This window comes from Protopterus annectens, chromosome 7.part0 (assembly GCF_019279795.1).
Source record: "Protopterus annectens isolate FY-2018-M chromosome 7.part0, PAN1.0, whole genome shotgun sequence".
NCBI classification, from domain to species: Eukaryota; Metazoa; Chordata; order Ceratodontiformes; family Protopteridae; genus Protopterus; species Protopterus annectens.
In genome coordinates, this window is record NC_056739.1 from 1,250,692,290 (window position 1) to 1,250,710,937 (window position 18,648).

The 18,648-nt window shown below is 43.1% G+C and overlaps 1 protein-coding gene across 1 annotated transcript in view; it reads left to right on the top strand.

Annotated features, from left to right (window-relative positions):
* Positions 1-18,648, top strand: part of DIS3L (DIS3 like exosome 3'-5' exoribonuclease) — an 830,646-nt gene that overhangs the window by 303,612 nt on the left and 508,386 nt on the right. Inside the window, 1 exon segment of the mRNA XM_044077862.1 lies at positions 15,605-15,740. Within this exon segment, the coding sequence (XP_043933797.1) occupies positions 15,605-15,740 (136 nt within the window).

An 18,648-nucleotide genomic window follows, 5' to 3' on the forward strand; every position in this document is an offset into this window, starting at 1 on the left:
GTTCAACAAGCGCACTATTAAGCGCCGGGCAGAGTTCGCCCTTCATTATTTTGGCAAAAAATTTAATTATATCATGTCGTCGGATACTCCGACACCAGTTTTAAGCAAAAGACGCAAAGACAAGTACCGACATCCGAGGTCTGCACCGAGTACTGAGACCACGCTTAGGCCGACTACCGGTTCTCCGCGAGGCGCCTACGCAGCCCCTGACTACCGATGAAACTATTTTACCGGTGACTTCAGTACCAGAGGTCGCAGGCTCCTCGGTCTCCATTCCCACTACAGATACCGACGCCACTCTTGGCGGGGAAACTGAAAATTTAGTCAAGCCTGCCATTTCTGAAGGCGTCTTCAGGCCTTCCACCTTCTCTATTAAATCCTTCACTAAATCTAAAGCTGCCATGAAAACTAAAAAACAGGGTCCACAGACCTCCTCTCAAGGCCCCATGCCTAAAAATCAGATGCTTAAAATGGCTGAGGATTTGATAACTCTCATCAGGGATTCTCAACCCCCCTCTGACAATAGACCCAGATTGGAGGAAGACTACCCTTCCTCAGACCAGGCTTCTGTTACCTCAGACCATTCTGAGGAGCAGGATTATGCCTATTCCCCTTTCGAAGACTCTGATGCTGAGGAGTCCATTCCCTCAGTCTCCCCCCCTGAGGACTACTCTTTTGTGGAAACCCTGCATACATTGAGGGAACACTTCCACTGGGAAGGCCAAGATTACTTAGATTCCAAGAAAAGGCTCAGGGAATTTCTACTGCTCCCCCAGCATAGGCCCCTGGCTATCCCTCCTGTTTTAGATATTTTGGAGGATGTGTACACAGAAGCCAGCCTTAATCCAGATTCTTTACCTCCAGCCCCTGTTAAACCAGATGGGTATTACCGGGTTCCTGATTCTCACCAGTTCCTTTATAAAAGCCATACTGCAGACCCAGAAACAATTTCACAGGGTCCCAAGGGAATAAAGGCCTCTACTGCTAAAAACCCTTTATCTTCAGAGAGAGATTCCAGAGCATTAGAAAGGTGGGGGGAAAAGGTGTATACATCTGCCACTTTAACCATGAGGGCATTAAACTGTCAATTTCATATGTTAAAGTACCAACAGTTTGTTATCTCAGCTGAAAAGCAAAATGACACAAACAGAACAACCAGATTTGAAAGAGTTGCAGGATTTGTTGCATGGAGCAGAGCAAGTGGGTAAACATACCTTGCAGTGTGGTTTTGATGCTTTAGAGGCCTCATGTAGAGCTGCTGTCATGGGATCTGTTATACGTAGACATGCTTGGCTCAAAGAGCAAACCTTACCAGATCATGTCAAAGCAAAGTTATTAGATGCACCATTGTTTGGTGTTAAAGCTGAGGAGGTACTAAAGAAAATGGAGGAAAAAGCGAAATCTATGCAAACAGTGAAAGATTTCTTGCAGGTACAACCTCCACGCTTCAGCAGAAACTGGCCTTCAAAAAATTGGTCCTTTCCAGCCACGGACAGACCTCAAAGGGGCAGATACAGAAGCCCAAGGGGTAGAGGACAACCTCAAGGATCTTACAGAGCTAGACAGTGGCAAGCACCAACCCCAAGAGGTGGAGAAGATAGATCACAGTCATTTAGAAAACAGACACAATGACTTCCCCCTATGCCTGCCAAACAAAGCTTTAATGGCAACACCTTTGGGCGGAAAATTGGCATTATTTTCAAAAAACCTGGCACATTGTTACAAAAGACAAATGGATTCTGGACATTATAGACAGAGGCTACAGGTTCCACTTTCACACCCTTCCAAAAATGAGAGGCTTGCCAAACCTGCCACAAAATCAAAGGGCAGAGGCACAAAGACAAATTTCCGCTCTCATGGATATGAAAGCGATTCAAGAGGTACCTGCAAAAGAACAAGGTCAAGGTTTTTATTCCAGGCTATTCCTGGTACCAAGGAAAGACAAAGATTGGAGACCCATCTTAGACCTATCCATCCTAAACACATATCTACAGGTGCCAAAATTCAAGATGCTCACATTACAGCAGCTTCTTCCCATGCTGGGCAAGGAGCCTTGGCTGGTAACATTGGACCTCAAGGAGGCATACCTGCATGTCCCTATCAGACAAGATTGCAGAAGATACCTCAGATTTCTTGCAGGTTCAACCCATTACCAATTCTCTGCATTGCCCTTTGGCTTATTTACTGCGCCCAGAGTGTTTACGAAATGCCTGGCATCAGTAATTGCCTTCTGCAGACAACAAGGAATACAAATCTACCCATATCTGGATTAATGCCTGATCCAAGCGAACAGCAAGGACATTCTGTTGCAGCATCTGGCGTTTGTAATAAAACTGTTAAACTACTGGGATACACAGTGAACAAAAAGAAATAAAAACTAATACCTTCTCAACAGATAATTTTCCTGGGTGCCAGCTTAAATACAACCACCCAGATGGCGTACCTCACGCCAGACAAACAAGGGCAACTGTCTCAATACTTCAACAAAATGGCAACTTTCACCAGACTAACTGCAAGGAAAGTCCTGCAGGCTCTGGGATTCATGGCGTCTTGCATCCTACTAATACAATGTGCAAAGCTGCATATGAGGAAACTGCAATGGTACCTAAAAAACTTATGGTCTCAACACAGCCACAGCTTGGAAACAATTATACCACTCATTCCATGCCTTCAAAAGGAATTTTTGTGGTGGGCTCAAGTATTCCAAAGAAACACAGGTCTACCTTTCTGTGTACCTCAAGCAACTCAAATCATCACAATGGACACCTCAGACTATGCCTGGGGAGCACACATGGCAGATCAGTGCATTCAGGGAAAATGGTTCCAAAAGGAGAAGCACCTACACATCAACCAAAAGGAGATGCTAGCCATGCAAAATGCTCTTATGACCTTCAAAGACCTACTGCATCCAGGCCAGCTATTGATAAGGACAGACAACACCACAGTCATGTGGTACGTAAACAAACAGGGGGGGACTCATTCATACCCCCTGTGCAGGCAAGCCATGACCCTATGGAACACAGCACTGGAATTGCAAATTCAACTACAGGCACAATTCCTGCCAGGGAAGGAAAACACACTGGCGGACAACTTAAGCAGAAATATGACAGACCCACACGAATGGAAGTTGCATCCTCAAGTTTTCTCAAAGATAACTCAGGCATGGGGACAGCCAGACATAGATCTATTTGCTACCCACAGAAATTACCAGTTGGAAAAATTTTGTTCAAGGACCTATCATGCACAGGCCTGGAAAGTGGACGCACTCTCTTTCAGCTGGACAACATTGACAGTCTATGCCTTCCCGCCTCTTCCTCTACTGACCAAAGTTCTATTAAAAGCCAGAGCAGAGAGGCCACAAATTCATTGCTCCAGACTGGCCACGACAACACTGGTATCTTCTCCTAAAGAGCCTGACACACTCCCCACCATGGATCCTACCTCTAGTCCCTCTTCTGTTGTCCCAGCACAACTACAAAACCCTTACAGCCAGATCAAAACCCTAAATCTAGCTGCATGGAGAATACCTTAATTTCCCAACAGACTGTCCTCTCCAAGGAGGTGCAGGATGTCATCTTGGAGGCCAGAAGACCCTCTACTAGAAAAGCCTACTCCGCCAAATGGAAACGATTTTGTTCCTGGAATCAAGAAAAGGGCCGGAATCCTTGGGTAATAAATATACCTCAAATTTTACAGTACCTAGCTGAGATGTTAAACAGTGGCCTTTCCTTCTCCTCCATCAAGATCCACGCTTCAGCCATTTCTGCACAATACAATACAGATCCTCCTTTATTCTCACATCCTCTATTAAGGCAGTTCCTCAGAGGGGCAAAAAATATAAAACCCCCACGGAAACCACCAGTCCCAGCTTGGGACCTCAACTTCGTATTGGAAAAGCTGACCCTGCCTCCCTTTGAGCCGGCTTCTTCAACAGAGCTACAATACTTGTCATGGAAAACAGCCTTCCTTCTGGCTATTACCTCAGCATGCAGGGTTTCGGAACTACAGGCCCTCATGGCTGTGCAACCATTCATCATTTTCCATCGGGACAGAGTTTCCTTACGAACCAACCCTACCTTCATGCCAAAGGTAGTATCTAGTGTAGCTTTGAATCAGACTATTCATTTACCTACCTTTTATCCAAATCCACAGAACAAAGGGGAGAGACTACTACATTCCTTGGACATTCACAGACAACTTTGTTATTACTTGGACAGAACAAAGCCATTCAGGAAATCTGAGCAGCTCTTTGTGTCCTATGCTACAGGTGCTCAAGGAAAAGCTATTTCCAAACAGACAGTTTCAAAATGGATAGCCCACTGCATACGCTTTTGTTGTTCATTTCATGGAAAATCTGTGCCTGTATACATTAGATCCCACTCCACCAGGGCTACAGCTACCTCTGCAGCTTTCCTCAGGGGGGTCCCTACCAAGGACATTTTGGAAGCAGCTACTTGGAGTTCAGTGCACACTTTCTCCAAGCACTACCACCTTCCACTATACTCAAAATCTAGAGCGGGCTTTGCCACAGCAGTCCTGCAGGGCATCCTCGCCCCTCCTAGTTCCACTTAGTGCCTACCACCCTTACTTAGTTTTGGGATTCTACCCTTCTGTAATGACTGCAGCTGTATGCACGATGAACATAGTACAGTTTTGTACCTACCATAAATGAAGATGTTCGAGTGCTCATACAGCTGCAGTCCATGTTACCCTCCCACCATCCCCTCTTAGGACAGGCCTTATGACAATCACCTTTATCATACAGCCTATTTGGGGTATTCTTTTATGGTGTATTTGCTTGCAACTACTGTTTTTGATTTATCTACATTGCATGTTTGCATAATATTATGTTTTGCCTTCCTTCTGGGGGCACCTGACATCTGGGGCAAGAAAAACTGAAGAAAATGGCGTTGGTTGCCTCTTTTATACCCCTGCCGCACTGACGTCAGGGAAGAAGCGACGACAGCCGACGCCGGACCTAGACTTTGGAATTCGGCCGACCGAGGACCCGCCTAATGGCAGGATAACCCATCTGTAATGACTGCAGCTGTATGAGCACTCGAACATCTACATTTATGGTAGGTACAAAACTGTACTTTTGAGTACCAAGTTAACAGTATGCAGCAAATATTCTTGTCTAGATTGACTCAAAGGTCAGTTTGGAGGATGTTAATTTTGAGTAAGAGAAGATAATTGTGTTTTGGCTCCTAGTTTAAGGTATCAATCCGAGGTAAAATAATACACCTAGGTAAAATTAGGTTTAAGCACCAAAGCAAAGTTTGCAGTAACTATTCTAGTCTAGATTGCCTGTCAGGTCAGTTTGTCAGATATATAGGGTGAATAAGATAGCATTTTGGTTTGTAGTTTAAGGTATTGATTTGACGTAAAGTAATAAATATAGATGATAAGTTCAAGTACCAAAACAAAGTATGCAATAACTATTTTGGTCTAGACTGGCTAGAAGGGCAGATGTAAAGGGCAAATAAAAGAAGATAATAGTCTTTTTTTTGCTCCTAGAATAAAATATTGGTTCAAGATAAAATAATAAATGCAGGTAAAATTAGGTTCAAACACCAAAACAAAGTACACAGTAAATAATTTGGTCTAGACTGACTATGAGATTAGTTTAGAAGTACAATGATGTGCTGTTGCTTTACTCTGTGATTTGCACAGTTCTGACTAGAAGATAGGGTTAACTGTGAGTAACTTCTAAGAGAGGCCTGCATCTGTCAAATACGTTCTTGTATGGTGGTGTACAGAGCACTGCCCAGTACTTTTAATGTGAGAGAGAAAGTGAAAGAAATAATAGAAAAGTTGGCACACCACCAGCCATCTTAACCTAGATTGTTTGGGCCTACTATGAAGGCATGATTTTATATTTGACTTAAATTAAGAGCAGCAGGTAACTGGAGGTTTCTGACCTGTTCCAGAATGATGGCAGTACAACTATGCCAGGAAGAAAGGTGTGTGTGTGTGTGTGTGTGTGTTTTGAAAATAATTAATGTTAAAGGCAATTGTCTTCTGTAAGGGACACTAAAAGACACTGATTCACAGAGAGAAAGAGTAATAAGAAAGAGGCCTAGGGTGCCAGGTCAAAGCCTCTGCTCTGAAGGTGACCAGTAAGTGGCCTAGGGTGCTAGGTCAAAGTTTCTGATCTGAAGGTGTCCAGTATGTTGTCTAATCTGAGAATGGAAAATGAATGTTCATATCTAGTTCAGCAGTTCATATTTCTTTTTCTCCCTATTGAAATGTCAGCACTCAAAATGCAGAGTGCTGACAAACCAAAAAAAAGAGAGAGAGCGAAACTGGGAGAAGAGTGAATCTCGAAGTTCATCCTTTTTCTTTAAACTTCTTTTTTTTCAGGAGCCCCCTGCACCCCCACACCCTCTAAATTTGTACATACCAAGTCTGAGAGTGCTATACTTTGGAGAAAAGAGAACATTTGCAGAAAATGGCCATCTTGGACTTAGTAAGTCTGTTCTTTTGGTTATTCAGTCTGCGTTTCGGGACTGTCATTAGCGGGTCCCGGCATTTCAAATGGTTACCATTTCCTTTTTACTGCTGGGGCTAGGTTGCATTTTATGGACTGATTATTGAGTTAGACTCATGTCTATTTTCTTTCTTGTCCTTTAACCTACTGGGTACTGGTGGTGTGAATCAAGAGACTATCCGCCTGGTGCCAACTAGGACCTATTCCTCATATTTGATAGCAATGTGTACCACCATTCCTTACAAATTTTGCGGGCACTGGTAGGACTCAAACTCCATCTGAGCCACATTGACCCCCTTAGTTGTGACATTTTTGGTGGGGACTGGTGGGATGCAAACCCCATCCATGCCATTGACTGTGACAGTTGTAAGCACATGTTTTGCTGGAGATAAAAAATAAATAAAAAGCTGTGGTGTATTTACCATGCATTTGTTTTGTTAAGTTTCCTATTTTGTTTAGTTCTGCTTTTTTTTCTGAATTTCTCATTGGTTAAATGCACTTGTTGCTTAAACCAGTCATTTAAGAATTTCAAGTGTCTTCTTTGGAAATTAAAAGACACATATGCTGTCCATAAATGCATCATGTCTGTTGGTTACAGTCTGGAAATTAATTATATTATTCATTTACATGTGGATATACACGGAAAACTTATTATTAAACCTAAACATGGTAAGTAACTCAAACAACCTGGCACATATTCATACCTATTGGGTTTAACTGACAGCAATCCTGTGTAATTAATGTGTATTCATAATAATAAGGTGTAACTAACAGAAATGGTACTGTACATCTTTTAAGCATATCAAGTAAACGAATGAGACAGTGATTCAAGCATTTTAGTGTGACTGTGAATGGATATACTTAGCTGGTTGCAGGACATCTGATCAGCAAACAGCAATTTATCTGGAGTAAATAGGTCTCAGCCTGAGAATCAAATGCCCAGATGTACATACTGAATACCCACGTGATAGCATCACCAGGTAGCAGTCACACTCATTGAAACGAACAAGGTTGTTTGAAAATTTGACAACTAAAACACTTCTGTAAATATTTTTGCGGGGGGGGGGGGGCAGAACTCCTTTACACATACAACTTGAGTATACTAATGCCAAGGTTGCACAAAGAAAGGAAAACAGTTGTTAGTATGTAATACCAGCTGCATGCTGTTCTCTGCACGTGCATAATTTCCAAGTTGGCAAGAAAACAATGAAAAGGTACTGCTCTCCGATTAGGACTTGATCACAAGCAGTACCAGACAAGTGGGACTTTCAGTTTTGTGGGGACTGTTATTTTAGGATTTGCTGATTGTCTACATATTTAATTTGGCGATTTTATATGCTCTATACTGCGGTGGTGGTGCTGCGGTAGCGTTGTCGCCTCACAGTTAGATGTTGCCCGTTCGATTCTCAGTTAAAGCGTCTACTGTGTGATGACATGCGTGAATGGGCGTTCCTTCGTTGAAGGTTGTGCGTTAGGCCCGGCAAGCCAGCATGTAAAACTCTACTGCCAATCATTAGCAGACCGGAGTTCCGCTGTGGCGACCCCTAACCAGGAAAAGCCGAAAGACACACACACACTTTCATCCTATGTGAGAGAAAAAATATTATGTAACTTATTAGAAACTGATTTCTCACCCACATCTATAATAAATTGAGAATAATGTGTGGCACTATCTTTGTTTTAGAAACAGAGAAGACAGAGTAAGGGAATTTCAGTTTCATTGCCAACTAAGAGAAATTACCTTAGTAAGCTACGTTGTGGAGTTAGAGCAATAAGAAAAATAATTTTTCTCTAAATGGATGTTCCTGAAATATAAAACTGCATAGTTCAGCTGCACTTAACTATAAGGGTTAGTTGTGACTAGGCATAGCTTGCAGTGGTCATCACCATTCATAAGCTCAGTGGGTGATGAGTATAAGCAGCTTGTGAGCGGGTGTAAGCTGATTGCATGTAGTGCTTCCCCATAATACAATATCCAAGTAACAAAGAGGTCTAGGAAACACAGATCTGTAATGCAGGCAGACCATCAGGATGTTCATCGTGCATACAGCTGCAGTAGTCACAGATGGGTTCTCTGCCGTCAGGCGGTCCCTCGGTCGGCCAAATTCCAAAGTCTTGGTCCGGCGTTGGTTGTCGTCGCTTTCTCTTCTGACGTCAGTGAGGCCAGAGTATATAAGACACAGCCGACGCCAGTCTTTTTTGCCGCGCGGTGCCCGAAGCAGAAGCAGTTCGCAAGTGCCGGTCGGCCAGCTCCTGAATTACAGAAATTTTGGAAACCGAAGTCTTCATTAAAGCTAAGTACCCCGTTGGGGAAACTTTTCTTGCCTCAGACCGATATCAGAAAAAGTTAATAATTGTATTTCTTGTGGGAAGCAAATACCGCTTAAGGATTTTCATTCCCTCTGCATACCTTGTTTAGGCCCAGACCACGACGTCTCGGGCTGTCGCTTTTGCGCTATCTTCAATAAACGCACTATTAAGCGTCGGGCGGAGTTCGCCCAACACTATTTTGGTAAAGCTTTTGATTATAAAATGTCGTCGGACACTCCGACTACCGTTTTGTCCAAAAAACGCAAGGACAAGGACCGACACGTGAGGCCCGCGGTCCCCGCCGACACCACGCCAAAACAGGCTACACGTGGTCCGGTTCTCAGCGAGACGCCTTTGCAGTCCCTGACTACTGACGACACTCCTTTGGCGGTGTACAGAGGACACCGCCACCTCCTTTGGCGGTGTCCTCTGTACCCGAGACCGCTGGGACCTCGGCCCTTTCCCAGACTACAACCACCGAAGCCTTTGCTAATGTTGAGCCTACTAATGTGGACAGGTCCACCTCCACCCATGGTGTCTTTAGACCCTCATCTTCTTTTTCTATTAAGGCCTTTACTAAATCCAAAGCAGCCAGGCATCCCAAGAGGCCTGTTGCACAGGGCTCATCTCCAGGTCCCATGCCTAAAAAACAGATGCTTAAAATGGCTGAGGATTTAATTACTCTTATCAGAGGTTCTCAACCCCCTCCAGACAAGAGACCCAAAGTGGAGGAAGATTCTCCCTCTTCTGATCAGGGATCCATTTTATCAGAACATTCTGATGTAGAGGAACACTCTTACTCCCCTTTTGAGGATTCGGATGCAGAGCAGTCCATCCCTTCTGTATCCCCTCCCGAGGATTTTTCCTTTGGGGAAACCTTGCACACCTTGAGGGAACACTTCCATTGGGAAGGCCAAGACTTTTCAGATTCCAAGAAAAGACTTAGGGAATTTCTTTTGTTACCTCAACACAGACCTCTGGCGATACCCCCTGTTTTGGACATACTTGATGATGTTTATTCGGAGGCTTGCCTTAACCCGGATTCTCTGCCTCCTGCACCAGTCAAACCTGATATGTACTACAGAGTACCTAACTCTCACCAATTTCTCTTCAAAAGCCATAATGCTGACCCTGAAACCATTTCACAAGGCCCCAAGGGATTGAAGGCCTCCACTGCCAAGAATCCACTTCCTGCAGAAAGGGAGTCAAGATATTTAGAAAGGTGGGGGAAAAAGGTATATACCTCGGCCACCCTAGCCATGGGGGCCTTAAATTGTCAGTTTCATATGCTTAAATATCAACAGTTCCTGTTATCACAATTAAGGAATAAAATGTCTCAACCTGAACAACCAGATTTAAAGGAGTTACAGGATATGATGCATAGTGCAGAGCAAGTGGGTAAACACACTTTACAATGTGGTTATGATGCCCTAGAGGCTTCAAGTAGAGCGGCTGCTACAGGATCAGTCATTCGCAGACATGCCTGGCTTAGAGAACAAAACTTACCTGATCATGTGAAAGCTAAACTTCTAGATGCTCCTTTACAAAAGGATGTGCTGTTTGGTACTAATGCTGAGGAGATACTCCGGAAAATGGAAGAAAAAGCCAAATCTATGCAAACTGTCAAAGCCTTTTTACAGGTCCAACCACCACGTTTTAGCAGAAAATTGGCCTTCAAAAAACTGGTCCTTTCCAGCCACTGACAAGCCCCAAAGAGGTAGATACAGACGCACAAGGGGCAGAGGGCAATCACAAGGATCATATAGAGGCCGACAATGGCAAACTCCAGCACCAAGAGGTGGCGAGGACAGTGCACAACAATACAGGAAGCAAACCCAATGACTCCCTCATTTCCATGCCAAGCACGTCTCAGCTGGCAGCACCTTTGGGAGGAAAGCTAGCATTATTTGCAGGCAATTGGCATATTGTCACAACAGACAAATGGATCCTGGACATTATAAACAGAGGCTACAAATTTCATTTTCACACTCTTCCAAAAATGAGAGGCATGCCAAACCTGCCACAGAATCAAAGGGCAGAGGCACAACTACAAATTTCAAAGCTCTTAAGCATGAGAGCTATTCAAGAGGTACCTACTCACGAACAAGGTCAAGGTTTTTATTCAAGACTTTTTCTGGTACCAAGGAAAGGAACCGACTGGAGACCCATTTTGGACTTATCCATCCTAAACACATTTCTACTCGTACCAAAATTCAAAATGCACACATTACAGCAACTTCTTCCCATGCTGGGCAAGGAGTTTTGGCTGGTAACATTGGACCTCAAGGAGGCATACCTGCATGTCCCAATCAGACAAAGCTGCAGAAGATACCTCAGATTTCTTGCAGGTTCAATCCACTATCAATTCTCTGCATTGCCCTTTGGATTATCTACTGCGCCCAGAGTATTCACAAAGTGCCTGGCATCAGTGATTGCCTACTGCAGACTTCAAGGGATACAAATTTACCCTTATTTGGATGACTGCCTGATCCAAGCGGACAGCAAACACATACTTCTGGAACATCTGGCATATGTGACACGGTTACTGCATTCTCTGGGATACACAATCAACAAAGAGAAATCAAGGCTAACACCATCTCAGAAAATAACTTTCCTGGGTGCCAACTTGGACACAAACACCCAGATGGGCCTACCTTACGCCAGAAAAACAGGGGCAACTATCTCAGTACTTCAAAATACTAGCAAAAAGTACCAGACTTACTGCAAGGAAAATCCTGCAGGCTCTGGGATTCATGGCATCTTGCATTCTTTTAATCCCATGTGCAAAGCTGCATATGAGGAAACTTCAATGGTACCTAAAAAACCTATGGTCTCAACACAGTCACAGTTTGGAAACAATAATACCAATAATCCCATGTTTGCAAAAGGAATTTCTATGGTGGGCCCAAGCATGTCAAGCAAACACAGGCCTCCCATTCTGCAAGCCTCAAGCAAAGCAAGTTATCACAACAGACGCCTCAGATTACGCCTGGGGCACATGACGGACAGGTGCATCCAGGGCAAATGGTCCCAAAAGGAAAAGCACCTTCACATCAATCAGAAAGAAATGCTAGCAGTAATAAATGCAATTACAGCTTTCAAGGACTTCCTGCATCCAGGACAATTACTGATAAGAACAGACAACACCACAGTAATGTGGTACATAAACAAACAAGGAGGAACACATTCATACCCCTTGTGCAGACTAGCCATGACTCTTTGGAACTTGGCTCTGGAATGGCAAATCGAACTTCAAGCACAGTACCTGCCAGGATTGGAAAACACGCTGGCAGACAATTTAAGCAGAAATATGACAGATCCACACGAATGGAAGTTACATCCTCAGGTGTTTACAGAAATAATCCAAATGTGGGGGAGGCCAGACATAGATCTTTTTGCCTCCCACAGGAATCATCAATTGGAAAAGTTTTGTTCGAGGACCTTTCATCCAAAGGCCTGGAGAGTGGACGCCCTTTCATTCAGTTGGACAGCATGGACAGTTTACACATTCCCACCTCTGCCTCTTCTGCCCAAGGTACGTTTGAAAGCAAGAGCAGACCGAGGATGATATTGATTGCTCCAGATTGGCCAAGGCAACACTGGTGCCCACTGCTGAGGAGCCTAACACATACTCCTCCCTGGTCCCTGCCTCTAATGCCTCTTCTGCTGACTCAGCACAGCTACAAAACTCTTCACAGTCAGCTGAAAACACTCAGTCTCGCTGCATGGAAAATTCCTTAACACCACAACTGACCCTACTCTACAAGGAGGTGCAGGATGTCATTTTGGAGGCCAGAAGGCCATCTACTAGAAAAGCTTACTCCGCAAAATGGAAGCGGTTTTGTTCTTGGAATGAGAAAAAAGGCCAGGACCCTAGAAAACTGAACTTGCCTCAGGTATTACAGTATCTAGATGAGCTGCTGAACAGTGGACTTTCATTTTCTTCCATAAAAATACATGCCTCAGCCATTTCTGCAGAATTCAACACGGATCCTCCTTTATTTTCTCATCCACTCTTACGACAGTTCCTCAGAGGGGCTAAGAATATAAGACCACCAAGGAAACAACCAATACCAGCCTGGGATCTTAATTACATACTAGAAAAATTAACATTGCCTCCTTTTGAACCAGCTGCCTCAACAGATTTGCAATATTTGTCCTGGAAAACTGCCTTCCTTCTTGCTATCACTTCAGCTCGTAGAGTTTCGGAACTACAGGCCCTCATGGCAGTGCAGCCCTTTCTCATTTTCCATCAGGACAGGGTTTCCCTTCGTACCAACCCATCATTTATGCCTAAAGTGGTATCCAGGGTAGCTTTAAATCAAGCCATACACCTTCCTACCTTTTACCCCAATCCTCAAAACAAAGGGGAAAGGCTGCTACATTCTTTAGACATCCATAGGCAGCTACGTTACTATTTGGACAGAACAAAGTCCTTCAGGAAATCAGAACAACTCTTTGTGTCCTATGCTGTAGGGGCTCAAGGGAAGCCAGTTTCCAAGCAGACTATTTCAAAGTGGATAGGCCACTGCATACGGTTTTGTTATTCCTATCATGGGAAATCTGTTCCTACAGGTATCAGATCACACTCCACCAGGGCCACAGCTACCTCTACAGCCTTCCTCAGAGGAGTTCCTACCAAAGATATTCTGGAGGCAGCCACTTGGAGTTCTGTACATACCTTCACAAAACACTACCACCTGCCTTTATATTCCAGAACAAGAGCAGGCTTTGCCACTGCTGTTTTGCAGGGCATTCTGGCTCAACCCAGTTCCTCCTAGTACCTACTACCCTGTGCGTAGCTTTGGGACTCTACCCATCTGTGATTACTGCAGCTGTATGCACGATGAACATAGTACAGTTTTGTACCTACCATAAATGTAGATGTTCGAGTGCTAATACAGCTGCAGTACAGGTTTCCCTCCCTCCTTCCCCACTTGGTAAAGGCATGGGGCCTAACAACCTCTTCATACAACCTGACTGGGTTATCCTTCTATGGTTTATTTGCTTGCAGCCACTGATTTTGGATTATATTGCATTGCATGTATATACATATAAGCATAATTTATGTATTGCCTTCCTTCTGGGGGCACCTGACATCTGGGGCAAGAAAGACTGAAGAACATGGCGTCGGCTGTGTCTTATATACTCTGGCCTCATTGACGTCAGAAGAGAAAGCGACGACAACCAACGCCGGACCAAGACTTTGAAATTCGGCCGACCGAGGGACCGCCTGACGGCAGAGAACCCATCTGTGATTACTGCAGCTGTATTAGCACTCGAACATCTACATTTATGGTAGGTACAAAACTGTACTTTCTGTAGTATACTTTGGATATCCATGTACCATGCATAGTTTGTACTCAGATTGTCTGCAAACCACCCTAGAATGTTGCTGCAGCTGCTGTTTGCTTGTGTACAACAGACAGTATCCCAGAAAACCTTTTCTCGCCTTAGGAATGAGAGGTACCTAACCAGTTTATTCCCTGCTCTGGACTAGACTCCCCTTGTATACCAACTTTTAAAATCAGCCTGGATGATTGGGTGGGTGATAGAAATTTTTAACCTGCAATTTGTGGAAGTAATATACTTAATGGGTGACACTGTTAATCTGCCACCAGTATAGGGTGGTATGGTTGAGCTTCTTTGTGGTCTCCTTGGCTGTAAGCTTAGTAAGAACTTATGAATGCATGACAGTTAATGCTCAATCTGTTCATCCCCCCTTGGTGAGTACTAGTACTGTGGCATCTCCTTATGTCAAGGTACAGGGGCAACGACTTACTAAGTGAGGGCAGCTATACAAAGTCACCTTGTAGCTTAACGCAACATGTTGAACTATCTATTTTTGAAAACATCCTTCAGAGCATAGGAATTTGGCAAAAGCCATATGAGTCTAGCCGTAGGCCCATTCTTTTCCACTTGATGTACAAAGCGGAGTTCAAGGAAGATGGAATTTCAGTTATTAGTTTAAGAAATACAAGCTTTCCATATAAGGTATGTATTTTTTTTAAGTGTGTAACCTTGTACAGATAAACAGAAGTTACACTAGACAGTTTTTGTAGGTGAATGCATGTCAGTATTCCATTAGTCGTGCTCTGCTGTGCTACACCGATGCTGATGACCTTGCCTATTATTTGTTTCCAGATTTTTTTTGCCACCCTCTTGTCTTTGTAGCTTGAACATTCATTCCTATTCTTTTCTTGTGCTGAGATATATTTTTGTCACGTTGCCCCTACTACTGCTGCTTCCTTAAACTCGCAGGATTTCGGTATATCCATTTACATGTTTTATCCTGTTCATTCATTATTTTCTTTCCAGTTTTATCCACATGCAGTTGCTAGTCATCCCAGATTGTAAACTACTGTGCACCCTGTTTTACTTCAGCACTTCCTGCTAATGCCTGACATAGCACATGAGAAATCTTTCATATTTCCATGTTTTTAGCACTGATCATATCCAAATGTAAGAATCAGCCTATTTTCAAATAATCTGCATTTTTTATGATCTCCAGAGGTTAATATCTACAAGAAAACAATCTTTCATGAGCAATGGTTTTAGATTGACCATGTTGTTTTTATTAAATATTATGATAACTGAAATTTCCATCTATTAAAAAGTATTTTGGCTTGCTTTTGATTTTTGCTAGAAGCCACAGTGAGTAAAGATTATTAATTGATTGATTGGTTGCTGTTGTAAATATGTATTTATTGTTGACCTGTTAAAAGGTTAATTTCATGACAGTCGTTTTTGTTACTTGTCACATTGTTATTAAAGTAGTTGTTTAACTGTAGCTTCATATTGCAGGTGCATTTACAGTGCAGCTGTGTGGTACTACCACCATCTTGTCTGCCAGATGCCGGTTATTATGGTCACAGAAGATGAAGATATCATAGAAAAGTATAAGAATGAAACACAAGGCGTGTTTGTAATATCTTTCAAGGTAAATATTTGCTATAATATTGTAAACAGCAAAGGCCAGGCCACTATATGTAAATAAATAAATATCTCTATCTATCTATCTATCTATCTATCTACACCTTTGCTTTCCTTTCGGGTTTTCTAAGTGATTTTTGTTTTGTTAATTGCAGCTTATAACCCTCTGGGAGATTTATCTGGGTCTTGGAGGTTCTTGTTTGAGAACCCCCTTGCCAATTAAGATGTAAGGGGGAATCCCACCAGCACCACTTTTGATATGCAGAGCACCGTTTCACTGTAGCCTCACTCTTTCTGTCTGTGAAGGTGCTTCCTGCTGTGATCTTTCTCCTCCACACCATACATTGGGGGCTGGATACCTCAAAAGTGTGATTAAAACTGTTCCCAAGAGTTTGTAACCTTTGATGCTTCAGCACCCCAACCAGAACTACAAAATCCTCCTGCATCTGGTTTGCAGTATCATTGCAGTTCAGCTGTTCACATACTTTAATTGGTCTACTTGACGGCTGCCTTCTAGAAACCATGGACATTTTGTGGAAGGAGATCACAGACCAGTTTAACTTCCATACCAGTGCCCATTTGGCTGTGTTTAGTCTACTAAGTTCCAGGATAACAGTCGGTCAGTTTGTGTTCACGCAGGGCATAGGTTGTTAATGTCTGCGTAGCTGTGTGCTCTTTGTCTGGATACTGAATGTTGGCCCACAAAGTCAGACTTACTCTACTTTGGTTTCAATCAAGATTTTCAGTGCTGTGTAGCCCAGAAGGTTAGAAAAAAAGTTAGGATATCTCTGAGCATTGAAGACTGTAATATGATTGTTGAGAAAGGTCTTTAGGGTAGTAAAAGCAGAAGCATGTCTTAGACACAGTAAGAAAGGTCATAAATGGCCTGCTGCAGTGATCATCAGACAGCTTTTCAGGATGCTCATGAAAGGCAGAGAATGCCTTTTATACCTTCTTATCTATTAACTAATTGAACTCTTCTAACGTTACAGAGGGTGAGAAAGAAGCATCAGTGTTGTAGCTGGACTAAAGTTAGAGGGAGAATCTGAACAAATGAAAATTACCAGTCAGTGTAAGGTTCTGCATGTTGGAAATGGAATGTTCCACAGTAACAGTGACTCGCTGTGCACCCCCCCACTCCCCATTCTCCAAATGGTCTCGCAGCCCCTTTGAAAAGGACAAGTTCATATGTGAGCAGTCATCAGTAGTGTGCAGTGGTACACGTCACACTGAGATCGTAATCTGCAGTCCAATACCTTCCTGGAAAAGTTGCATGATTTCCTCCATTACAATTGTGGAAAGGGGACATGTGAAACTGAACCAGCATATATAACCTGACTGTTATACAATGTCATTTTTTTTAACTTGTCGGAATGATTGCTATTAGACTTGCAGTTTTTCATTACTCCAGCCAGTTGTCTAGTAACGCACACCCTTTAATCATTGTGGACTACTGGCTGTCTACCTGTCATGCTGGTCTGATGGAGGAATAAACTACTTGGTGTGGTACATTTATTAAACAGAAGTACATCAAATGCCATGCTACCAGTATCTTCATTAAAATGTTGTACAAATATCTGACATTTTTCTCCATCTGTTGTGTCAAAGAAGTTAAGAAAATGGCTTAAAAGCATAATTTGTAGAATTAGAATTGTAAAGATAGAAGGCCTTGAAAGATTACCATCCTGAACTTTTGTTCCAAGTGAATAGAATTAGATGTCAGCCTAATGGCGTTGGCAACAGAGCATCCACAGTAGCAGCAACCTAGGTTTAAACCTTGTCTCTAGGTGATTTGACGTGACACTCTGACCCCATGTGTTATGGATAGATGGATTTGGGGATGTGGGGGTAGAGGGGGGGGCCTGGCCAGTGGTTGGCATGCTTTTTTTGTTGACTGAATGAACATTCACTGCCATAGCACCCTCATCATGAGATGCCTTTGAGGAGTTGGTGGTGCATGAATTCTAGGACACTGGTGATATGTCCTCTGCAGGGTAAATGGCTGGGATTTGGTATGCACTTCCCACATTAATTTCAGTATGTCCTAGGTATGCTTTAAAGGGATCCTGTAGAATATCCCCCCCCCCCCCAAAAAAAAAGCCTGTCTCTACAGTATGACAACTGTGTAGGTTTCACCACTCAGTTTTCACCCACTTAAAGGAATGAATAGGAGAAACACAGTCCGTGGTCCCTGAGAATTTGTGGTCATGTGGGAGACAAAAAGCATATAGATACGTTTATGTCACTGAGGTTCAGGAGTAACTTGAACTGTCTCCTGCTGCAGGTTGTAGAACTAGCATCTGACAGCCAGACATTGAAAACCTTGAATACCAGAATGATTAAGATGTTACAATATGTATTCTGTGATGGAAGTAGAGGAAAAGAGAGATATGGCTCTGACCTATAAGGGAATTAGCAAGTTACAGAATAAAAAGTTGGACAGTAACATATCGTAGTGTTAAGTTGGTATGGGCTGTATACCTATGAGAAACGTACTTCCATATGCAGAAGGTGGTACCTACACATATTACATTTCGGAATGAGGTGGTAAAAGACTGAAGGGTGTGTCTGCAAGTTCTCCAAGATAAAGCTCCCTGGACATCAAATCCTTGGGCCACAAGTCCACAAAATACAAACCCCTGATAACTGCTTTCTATAAAAAATATCACTGCTGGTATGGTTTCTTTTTGCTCAGTAGCAGCATTCCCTTTGTTTTGTGAAATTTCTTACATCTTTGTAGTTGTGCAGTAGTAGATTTGGAATATATGTTTGAAGGTGTGGGTGGCTTGTCCTGCAAAAAGCAGTTAGAGGTTGAGTTTTTGTTGCGCTGTTCTTTGCCCATTTGTGTTTGATGACTTAGAGCTTTACCATCTTGTGACTTGACCTTTCCTGGTGAAATTAACCAACGTAGTCTC